The sequence below is a fragment of the Martes martes genome (genome assembly GCF_963455335.1).
Source record: "Martes martes genome assembly, chromosome: 11".
NCBI classification, from domain to species: domain Eukaryota; kingdom Metazoa; phylum Chordata; class Mammalia; order Carnivora; family Mustelidae; genus Martes; species Martes martes.
In genome coordinates, this window is record NC_137899.1 from 46,614,590 (window position 1) to 46,626,882 (window position 12,293).

The 12,293-nt window shown below is 37.2% G+C and overlaps 1 protein-coding gene across 1 annotated transcript in view; it reads right to left on the minus strand.

Annotated features, from left to right (window-relative positions):
* Nucleotides 1-12,293, minus strand: part of THSD7A (thrombospondin type 1 domain containing 7A) — a 434,994-nt gene that overhangs the window by 86,286 nt on the left and 336,415 nt on the right. The window contains exon 7 of the mRNA XM_080817988.1: nucleotides 8,524-8,718. Coding sequence (XP_080674114.1) covers nucleotides 8,524-8,718 — 195 coding nt within the window. The remainder of the gene's footprint in view (nucleotides 1-8,523; nucleotides 8,719-12,293) is intronic.

The window sequence follows — 12,293 nt, forward strand, 5'->3', positions numbered from 1 at the left end:
CCCTCCTATACAGAATCATCCCTGTGGTATCAAAAGTGTTGATGATGCAGGATTTTTTTTTTTTTTTTTTTTAAGAGCTCCCTACTGTCTCCAGGGCTTTCTTCCAAGGTACTGGTGTTCATTTCTAAGTTTTGATGCTGGCACATTTTTAATTGTACCAGAAGATGTCAACAAAAGATTTAAGCAAGCAACTGAGGAACAGTTCTTAGCTGTTTTTGTTTATTTTGGGCAGAAATATCATGGAATCACTATTGCCACCAGGAATAACAACAAAATTCAGGTACTAGCAAAGACAGATATGTTTTAATTGCTGTCTGGCTGCTGTGGTTTTAAAATACAGCCATTTTAAGATGCCATAATTGCAGAGATGATAAAAGGTAAAAGGGCTGTGTCTTTTAATCAATAGAATCTGGTGTGAAGTTGTCACTATGGAACCACTTTTTAATGAGCTAGCCCTGTTATAAGTACTTTGTAGGGGGACCTCATTTTATACCCCAACCTGCATTACAAGTTAAAAATTATAAAGTGGATGAGCCAATACAACTTAAATGACATAATGGTAACAGCTCAGAATTTATGGAGCCCAGTTTCTTACCACTATGCTATTTATAATGCCAATTATAAAAATAAGAAGCTTTATATTGTTACAAGCAGAGTATAGGAGGAATTTATTGCTTATTGTATTGATAATTTAATCTATTTAATTTATGTACTCCTTGGATTTAATCTACTTGAATTTATGTAGTCTTCTGAATTTTAGGAACAGAAAATACTTGATTGTTGGGGCACCTGGGTGCCTCAGTCAGGTGGGTAGCAGACTCTTGATTTTGGCTCAGGTCATGATCTTGGGGTCCATGATCTTGGAGCCCCGCATCAGCCTCCATGCTCAGCGGGGACTCTCTCTCTCTTTCCCTCTACCCCTCCCCTTTCTCTCTCTCTCCTTCTCAAATAAATAAATAAAATCTAAAAAAAAAAAAAAAGAAGAAGAAGAAAATACCTAGTTGTTAAACAAGAAAAGGTGATTCGATAGCTAGTGATCCTCAGACGGAAGGGGCCCCCAAATTTGAGATATGAGTAAAAGTCATAGACAAACTACACCCTGAGATGGTCTTCATTTACCGTTTCACTTACTATTAATACACCCTCTAACTCGGCAAATACATCGGTAGGCAGTGTCTGTGAGAATTTAACTGCAATTCAGAATCATCTATACCGCGTTGAGCCGGGGATCAACATCAGAATAACCTGCATTAAGCAACATTTCATTAAAGTCCCTGCTTCACGGTGGTGAAAACATCTGTCACAGATCACAGCCTGTCCTCCATCACACAGCTCAGTGACCCTGGCAGCCTCTGAAAAGAAGTTTAGGATTTGAATAGGAATGGATTCTAAAACATACTAATTGGATAGGGGAGAAGTAAATGGGCGCTCTTATAACCCATTCCCTGAGGCTCTAGATTTATCTAATCTTATCTCTAAGACAAACACCTAATTATAGGCATGAAACATATACACTTCAGTTAATCATTTTAACGATACCTTTATATTTATTTAATAGTAAAATTGTTGATCTTCTATGAAAAAAGCATTTATTTACCTCATTTTTACTGTGGGCATAGGTATGCTGTTTCAACTGTGATTCTAAACTCTTGAATTGTTTTTGACATTGGAATTGACTCGTTGGCTTTAGAACATGTGATAGGAAAAAAAAAACTCCTACAGCATCAGCGTAGGGTGTCAAGGAACTACAAGATGGCGGTTAAGTTTACAGACAGAAAGGCTATTTATTTTCTTGCCCCAATCCACATTAACGCCACATCAGCAGTTTTGATCTGATGTCAGGATACTCATGCAGATAAGCCCCAATGTGGTCTTAATTATAACTACGATATGGCAATTTCAAAAGCATGGCTTGGGTAATCAGTCATTGCAGCATCATCCTGTTTTTGGGGAATAATTTTACGGTAGAAAAATTGATAGATATAATATTGAATTTATTTATTATTTATGGGAAGATCTAATTCCAGACACGTGGGAATATTTCCATAGTACTGGGGAAATTATAAAATATCATCTATGACAAAACTAATGATAAATGGTATTTTAAAAAAATTCTCGGACACATAAAAACATACGCTTCGTTCTAATGTAACTATATAGGTTTTCTATCATTCTGTGAAGTGGAAAGACTTTATAATCCTTCGATGAAATTCTACTGTATAACTTAACATCTACGCTTATATTAAAATACCAACTATTATAATGTGAAACTTTTCTTATAAAAATGAAAAGGTGACTTTTCCTCTCCACATCAAGCCTATAATGGCTGCTTGGACATAAATTTGAACAGAGCTGTAGTGTTTCTGGTTCCGGCATTGAAATTCTTATAATTTAAATGAAGAGACTGAAAAGATAAAAGAACCTTGTTCAAAACATTAAGTGGAAACATATGTACTGAGTTCTATAGTATGCAATGTTTACGGCAAATACTTCAAGAGACAGATACCCACAAGGGTTAGAAATAGTTTTTGCTCTTCTCCAGGATCTTATAAAGCAGTGGGGAAAAGTAGTAGGGATGGGCAAGCATACAGATGGGTATAATTTTAGGCGGAATACAGTAATCATGTTAAAAGAGGTAGCACCATTGAGATTCAAAAGTGTTGAGATTCTGTTCATTTTGGGGCGGCTGAAAAATGCCTCTCAGTAGGAGGTGCTGAGGTGAGTTTTGAAGGAGTGGGATTTTGACAAGTAGTGTTCTAGGAAGGGAGAGAAAGAAGGGAACATTTTCCTTAAGCAGAAGAGCTACTAAAAGCCAAGGCATGGCAGGCAGGCGTGATGCTGGGAATTAGCAATACAGATGCAGTCCACTGGAGTCCCAAGTTCACACAGAGAAACAACAGGCAATACGGATAAAAAAGTGGACGGGGCTCGTGCTAAGAAGTGGCTATCAGTGTACTATGAATTACAGTTTTAAAATGCTTGTAATTTTGCCTGCTTATTACAGTCCGGATCCCTTTGACAGCAGACCACCCCTGGACAAAAAAGCAAGATTTCGCTGTCGCACGCCATCCCTACTCCCCTCCTTTGTTATCCCTTGCAGAGAGAGGAAGATGACATTCTACTGTGGGGTCCGCATAAATCTTGTGTGGTGGTCGTGGTCATGCAGGGACAAATTGAAACAACTCCGTTTTCAAAGTCAAGAATGGGAGGATGAGGAAGTGACAGTACTTTTACTTGGAAGGCAGAATTCCATGAGTCTGTATATAGATAATGGATTCTGGATTCTTCAAATCTGTCCAGGAGTAAAAGTAATCCTTAGGCCCTTTAGCTGTGAAAACCCAAAGTTAAAATACCAATATTACCTCTTCAATGTTTTATATTTTAAAATATAATTTTTGAAGACTGCTAATTATTTGAGAAAAATTGGCATAATTCTATTTCACTTTGCATCTATTTTCTGTATTTATAAAGCAGGTGCAAAGACACACTAAAATTTGGCTGATGAAGTTATGATATCAGGTCATTTTGAACTTTCCAAAAAAAAAAAAAATCCTCTCATTTCTTGTTCTTGTAAGGATAATTAACTATGTAATGAGAGCTAACAGAAGTTGTTATTATGCTTAGTGGAAAACATTTTGAAAATCAATTTTTCTTTTTAAACATGGTTTCAAAAAATTCAGATGGCTATAAATCTAACATTAATTTTTAATTTCTTATTCAAATTCAATATACTACTACTTATATATTAAAAATATACCAGGCTGAAGTGTTAAAAGATTGCTTCCTTTCATATCTTCCCAACACAATTTTTGTTCAGGGCCAATAACATCAGCACACTTATCCCCACACTGGGTGGCTAGGCCTGAGACACTAATGAATCATTCTATAAAACCGAGAGGAAACAAGAGGCAAGTGCAAGTCCAGGGAATAGGGTCAAGGTCACACAGAAAGGTCACTGTTGCGAAAATGCTCCTGGCCATACACCTGAGCCACCAATTTGTGGCCAGCAAACCAGTGACCACTGAAGGCCTGGATGGCCATGTGAGTCTCAGAGGCTATAGAAAACTCCACAAAAATCTGGACATGATCTCTGCATCCTCCTCCTCAAATATTTTTAAAGTATTTTGGGACCCACCCCATAGTTTACCCAAAACAAGGAAGATTTTTACCTTGAGTTATCATACAATGCCAAAAAGTGAAATACCGATTTCATTTAAACATACACACACACTCCCCCTTTTGTTTTTTTAAGTTTAAAAGATATATTTTTGCTTTCTTCAGCATATTTACCAGCTCTAGTTGCTACCACTTGTATTTGCTTTCCAAATGACATTTGGATAAGAATCCTTTTGTGATAATTTCTGTTTGTTGCTAACAATAGGTTATAAAGTGTTCCTCAAGACTGTATGAAAAGCAATTATATTCAAGCTGTTTTTTATTAATTTTTTATGTTTTAATTTTGAACCAAGCTTAAAATTATAGGAAAATTCAAAGTATATTATCAATAATTTTCCTCCCTGGATCATTTGGACAAAGTTGTTGAAATGATACCCCACTACCCTACATACTTAAATGTTTATTTCTTATAGTCAAGGGCATTTTCCTACATAAACACATTCAATATTCGAGATCAGGAAACTAGGAAACAAATATTGACACATTATTACCATCTAATCCTCATACCTACTCAGATTTTCCAACTGTCTCAAAATACCCTTTTTACAGTGGAAAAATCTAGAACCAGTTTTGCATTTAAGTATCATGTTTTGGTAATCTCCTTCAATCTGGAATAGTTCCTCAGTTTTTTCTTAATTTTCATGATTAAGTGCTCCTTGGCTCTTCGGGATATTAAAGATCAGTTATTGTTTTTCAGTGTTTTTCAACTGGGACATTTCCTCATGATTACATTCTGCAATATGCATCTTTGACAGGGACGTCACAGACTTGATGCCATTTTATCACTGCATCACATCAGGAACACATGATTTTTCTTTGCTCCACTACTAATACTTTAAATTTTGATCCCTGGGTTAAGGTGGTGTCTCTAATACTTCTCCATGAGAGAGATACTTGAGACTAAATAAAACACTCTTGGTTAGATGTTAATACATTCATTTATTTATATCAAATATGGATCCATGGTTTCCTATTTCATGCAATGGGTTATATTCTGTTATTAACATTATTTTGGCATTTACACTGTGGGCTTTGATAACCCACTCCGAACCCTGAAGACCCCCTACCTGGTGAGACAGATGCTCAACCACTCAACTCCACCAAATGACTTTTTAGAGAAAATTGTTCAGGAGCAGAGAGTAAGAGCCCAGAAAGAAAGGAATGAAGAAAAGGGAAAGGAAGAGAAAGTAGTATGGGGAAGAGGATGTATTATTCTGTATCCTATCATTCACATAGTAGGAACAAAGAAATAATTGATAAAAGTCCTAACATTTCAACAACTGGAGAAGCTTGGTTTATCTCCTGAATTGGGGGCATAGAGAATCATACATCTACAGAGACAGACATAGAGATAGATGTAGACACACACACGCAGACACACAAACTATAAGAAAACTAAGTATATCAGAGGTAAGACCAGGAGCTAGCACTCCTCTTCTCTAGTACACACTAGGATTACATCTCCCCCACCCTGCACCATGACTGGAGTTAGGTTCAACTTCAAGCCACGATTGTATGATTTTGCTTTGTCAATGAAATGCCAGCAGAAATGACTTAAGTCCCTTCTGTATGGAAGAACTTAATGCTGATGCTTAGAAATCACCAGACAGACTTTCCAACTAACTTCTTCCAATGGCACTGGGCAGTAGGTCTTCGTTTGGAGGTGCAAGCTGAGACTGCCTTGGAAAGCCATCCAACGCCATGGCAAAGTTCCCATAAAGAAGCAATAGTTTCTTTTTTTAAGCTTTTAAGCTGCTGAGCTGTTTGTTACTACAAAACAACTCAATCTGCTCTTATTAATACAAGAGGTTATATAATATTCAGTATAATGTTCAATAATGAAGTTATGCCTGAGATAAATAAAAGTTTATCTTTTATTTTGTGAAGCAGCATTGACTTTGTAAATCCAGATTAGTACTTTGCACATGGATTTGTAACTTATTTCAACAGGAAGTTGTATGTCTAAACACTCAATACTTAATTTTAATAATGTCACCTTTCCCCTTAAGGTTATCACAGTAATTTTCTGATTTAGAAAATTCAGAACATGTTAGACACATACAAACATTAATTCTCGGAGAATACTAGAAAGACCTACTTTGGTGTAGAATTATAAAGTGTCATCTAATTAGCAGGGGGCCACATTTTAAAACTTCCTGCAAATGAAGTTTTTGAATAATTTTAAGAGCTCAAAATTACGAGACTTATTTTGTGAGAGAGAAAATGTTTCCATGTCCAGGGAATAATGGGTACTAAATAGTTTTTGAAACACAGATTCCTCTTTAAATATCTCCTATAATTATACCAGTTTTTATAACTGTTATTAACAGAGACAAACAGCAGCAGATTCTCCACTGACAGCTTCCTATATGGTTTCCGTTTAAAATTATGTTTTGAATTCATGCCTTTATGATTTACTATATAAACATCTATAATTTTCCAGCACGGCCTGGTTATGATGCAGCTACTAGACTTAATTAAAAATTATCGAAGTCTCACCCTTTCAAACTAAGTGGGTGATACACATCAAAGATCAATCATAAATTTCTGCCTTTAAAGCATTTCATGACCTTTCAGTGTGAAGCATCATGTCTAGAGAAATAATGATCTGGTGGGTTCTGCAAGCATGGCAAAAATCTCTGCCATGTGACTCACGGGGCGAAAAGTCACTCATTACTAGTCACACAGCAAGTGTCCGCAGAGTATAATAGATTTATAGGAAGCAGGGTGACCACAGATCTAATTTTAATGAAGTCCAAGACATAATCTGAGCTGATAGAGTTTGAAGTCTGAATATAATCTATGCAAGGTTAGAGTTACTGTTTGACAAGACAAGGAATATAACTTTCAAAAATGTTCTAGTTCTCTATTTGGTTCCCAGATACCCTTTTGGGGGGGGGTACCAAATGGTTCAATTTATATTAAGGTGACCGGAAAAATATTTTGGGACACTTTAAAACAAAATTCTAAATTTTCCTATAGGTTGACTGTGTCAAATATGCTAAATTTTTCTCTCAGGTCTTAAGACTAAGGTAATTACATTTTTAAAAAAAATATTTTATTTATTTATTTGAAAGACAGAGATCACAAGTAGGCAGAGAGGCAGGCAGAGAAAGAGAGAGAGGAAGGGAAGCAGGCTCCCCACTGAGAAGATAGCCCGACGTGGGACTCGATTCCAGGACCCTGAGATCCTGACCTGAGCCGAAGGCAGAGGCTTAACCCACTGAGACACCCAGGCGCCCCAGGTAATTACATTTTTGCATGGCTATTATATTCATAGATAGCACGTCTGACAAAATAAAAACACTATCAGGTTTCTACCACCAAAATGTTCCAGAAGTAGAAAAATAAAACTGGCAGCTTAAAAACTCCTCTACAATTTATTATTTGGGGATATACACAGAGAAACACATGCAAATTACAAACAGAAATCATTATTTACTAGTGCTAACTGTGAATGAGGAGAAGAGTCATTCAGCTTGATAAGGTTTAAATAATATATACATATATTCTTGAGACAGAACATGCCTTAATGTGGTAGAACTTGATGACTTCTATGTTTTTCTTAGTCCTGTGGTATTCTCAAGAATGACAAGATTAAGTATGACATTATATCACCCAGTCACACAGAGGCCAAATTAGCATTTGGATGTAAGCTTGAGAGATAATTACCAAGAGCCTTATATTTCTTGACAATAAAGCTTACACAAGTGAGGTATGAATAAATGACAAAGCATGCTTTATTCCCCCAACAGGATGAGGTGATTAAGGAGCAGCATATTTGAAAAATGAACACAACGTACGGATGAGACTTCTGGATCTCAGAGCCTATGTTCAGAAACCCGAGTGGCAGAGAAGCCATGTAATTTTCCTTCAAGTAATAGTCATGCTAGTGTTTCTTTAAAAACAAAACACTTCTTTATTGAACATATATGCCTGTTTATGAGAAGGCAGAATGTCATCTCAAAGGGAAAAACTGACTACTGCAATAGAGAAAAAAATAATCAAACCTGACACATATGGAATTTGGGGAGCCATTTTCATACTTTTGCAAAGGTTTAGCATTCAAACTAGAAAGCAATTATTAGGAGAGAGTTAAGGCAAAGTAACTACTTTTTAAAGTCTTTCTTCTTTTATTAAAGATCTATTTTCAGGATTAATTTTGGAGAAAAGAAGTTGCTCCATAGGTCAACAGATATTACATTTCCTTGAATTACTGGGATTCTGGAAGTAGATTTTTGTACAGCATCACCTTAACCACAAAAGACCAAAAAAAAAAAAAAAAAAAAGGATGCCAACTTCAGAAAGGAATCTGAATCCACTTCTGAAGTTGGTGACCAGCCTTACCTTCCTCACCAGCATAGGCCAGAATGGACCGTGCCCGTATCTGCTTCCCTTCTGTGGTTTTCCCCGAGCAGGTGTGTGAGCAGGAGGACCACGAAGACCACATGCTGAGCACACAGTCCTTTGGGCACGGGGCGTAACAGGCAACAGGGATGGGGAAGATGGCATCTCTGCACAGCTGTCTGTCAACTTCTTCTCCTGGGGAAGACATCGTCACGAACAATCTATCATTTTTAAATAAATGTAAAATGAGCAATTGTAACCAGATGGGCACCAAGATAAATTAGGTTATTTGGTTCATAGTTAAAAACAAAGCTAAAACAATGCCCATAACAGCCAGATGTTAAAAGAACACGAGGAATAAATATATACCCTTAACTGAAGCTTCTTTTATTATTAGAAGCTTAGGTGTGTAGATCAAGCACAGTGCTGAAAGTATTTTTTACTACAGATAGCTGCCGCCCAGTTAGTGACTTTTCTATTTATAATATTAACCTTGCAATAAGGAGCATCAATGAATTACGTTCCCCTTTTTATTGCATTATTGGAGATGTACCATTTACATCATCATTTACAAATAACACCTCTACCCACAGCATGTACCATATATTCTCATGAACCAACTCAGGTATCTCTGCAAAAACGATGTCTCCCAGAGAATTTATTTTTGTATGACTGGCAACCTTTATTTATTTTTTTTTTCATAAAAATTACTGTGTTAGTTGGAAATAGCCAAGATATGTAAATAATAGACTAAAACATAAAACTGTTTAAGTGGTCCCATTGGAAGAGGGGGAGAAAAACAACAAGGTAAGCAAATGGCAGAAGATGGTGTCACTCCATCACTTAAAACACTCGTCAGCGGTTTCCTGTTGCTCTTAAGATAGAGATCAAAATTCTTAAATGTTTACAGGACCTCTAATGACCTGGCTCTGGATTCTCTTCCCAGCTTCATCTGACCCTACTCCCTCCCTTGCCTTGAGAGCTCTAAGATTGGCATGTCTTTAGTATTTGTTGAGTGAATACAATGAGATGTACAAAAGGCCAATGAGGAAGAAAATGTCTTTGTGATTAATGAATGCCAAAGACAGCTAAAAGGATTACAAATGACCAAAATAGAATATGAAATGAACTCTATGGCGTTGCTGGTTAATGTAGGGTGTCATTGACATCAGTGGAACAGAGCAAAACAATCCAAAAACAAGCAAAAGCTGATCTATTATTTTGCCAGAAAACATGACCATAATTTTGGATAAATATATCCCAAATGTGTGCCTTGGGCCATTACACCTTCAGGTGAGAGTGACTAATTATGCTACTTTTCACTGCTATTAGAAAAGCAACACAGAGCTGTTTCTCACTGATGGAAGGCTAGGAGCATTGTGTTAATGTCCCATCCTTTATTCATACATTTGAAAACCATGATAGAAAATCAGAAGTCCATTGGAAATGCTCTAACAGGTAAATAGTTACTAGTTTGCAGGGCCTTAAATCATTAGACACAATCAGAAGTCAAGTGGAGCGGGGCGCCTGGGTGGCTCAGTGGGTTAAAGCCTCTACCTTCGGCTCAGGTCATGATCTCAGGGTCCTGGGATCTAGCCCCGCGTCAGGCTCTCTGCTCAGCAGGGAGCCTGCTTCCCTTCCTCTCTCTCTCTGCCTGCCTCTGCCTACTTGTGATCTCTGTCAAATAAATAAAATCCTTAAAAAAAAAAAAAAAAGAAGTCAAGTGGAGCATTAATAAGCCACCAGTCTGCAAGGCTTTAAATGATCCGATTTGCTTACTAGTAAGTCAGACTCACTGAAATGACAATGGATTCATCATTATATCATTCAGTCTTCAGTTACTGTGATCTGTGGGATCTCTTTTAATTCTGCTTTTATTGGCTTTGGGGTTTGGCTTACATCCCAGTAAAACAATATGAAGATAGATTGTAGATTTATAGGTACCGAAGGTAGAATACGAAAATCATTTTGGTACAAGGTATTTGATATTTTACAATTTACGTAATAATGATGACTCTTCTTCCTACTAAACTTTTTTCTGAGGGCAAGAGGGGACTCGCATATGTCTTAGTTCTTTGCTGTTACTTTTAATGTTCTATCTACTCTCTTTCACTTTCGTTCCTAATATCCTGTGAAAAGGAAGGCAAGTTTGGGGCTCTAGCCTATAATCAACCAGGAATTACAGTTTTATTTCTTCTCATAGTTACTTAATCATTTCTACTCAGAGAAATTTAACTCATTCTGCAGCAACTTAAAGTATGCTATGTGGGTGCTATTATAAAATTAATTTTCAAAGCAAAAGTGGTAGATTTCTCTCTTGTAAACTAAAGGGATGTACAATTTCAACCTTTCTTGCTTTATGACTTATTCTTTTTTTTTTTTTCCAACCCGTGTCCCGTATCTTATGTTAGCTCTTTTCACTCGTCTTGTTCTGCTTAGCCAGGTGCATCTTCCTGTAGGTACATTTGTTCTAGAACACATCTTAATCCTCTGTGGAGCTATTAAAACCCACCTTGTTTTTTTTTGTTTTTTTTTTTTTTTTTTTTTTATTTTTTTTAAAGATTTCACTTATCTATTTGACAGACAGATCACAAGTAGGCAGAGAGGCAGGCAGAGAGAGAAGGGAGGAAGCAGGCTCCCTGCTGGGCAGAGAGCCCGACGCGGGGCTCGATCCCAGGACACCGGGATCATGACCTGAGCCGAAGGCAGCGGCTTTAACCCACTGAGCCACCCAGGCGCCCCTAAAACCCACCTTGGATTCAACCTCTAAATTCCCTTAGATGTCAGCCTTTACTGCACTCCTCCCAACATTTCCAGCTAAGCCCCTGGCTCTGATTGTTCCCAACAGCTCATCATTGTTTTGCATCCATATAATGGCATTATGTTCTAGCCACAATGGTTTTTTCCCCTTTTCTCCTACAGAATAATCTTATCACTGCCTCAGGGACTTGGCATTCTCCCTTCCCTTTGTATGACAATTTCAGATCTCATGGCAGACTACTTTTCAATATTCAGGTTTCGGTTCAATTGTCCCCTTCCCGGAGGAGGCTTTATTGACCATACACAATCTCACGATAACTACATTTTATTTTCATTACAGCTTTACTCACCACTGGAACCTAATGAATTGTTTATAAGTTTATCTTCTAATCCTACTACTAGATTAAAAACCCAATGAGGGCATGATCTTTCTCTCTCTTGTTATTTTATACTTAGAACCTAAGTGCCTGGCACATAAAAGACACTAAATAATCTTTTGTTAAATGAACAAAGGAATCGATTAATTTTAACCTGTTGTATCAGGAAACAGAATGCTGGATTAGACATATATGGATTTGAGTACAGTAGTTCATAAATTGCCATGCACTCAAGTGCTCTCAGACTTTGTTACTGTGTATTCAGTGGGCAGGCAGCATATGCACCAGCTGAAGTTTGCTAGAAATGCAGTCTCTAAGATCCCATCCACTAAATCATTATTTGCCTTTTATAAAGGTCCCCACGTGGTCTGCGTGCACATAAAATCTGAGAAGCATTGCTCTAGAATTTTTCTGCCTTTGTTCTCTTGTGTTTTGAATAGGACCAGACTGCTTCCTGAATGAGTAGCTACAGGTTCATCTGGACTTCATACCAGACATCAATCCTTTCTCTGCGGGACTTCCCTTTAGACTTCTCTTTATACAGGGTATACTTAGATGAAAACATTCAATGAGCAGTTACTGATTGCCCATCTTTTGTCAAGCACTGTGCTATGAATATTGTATACATCACCT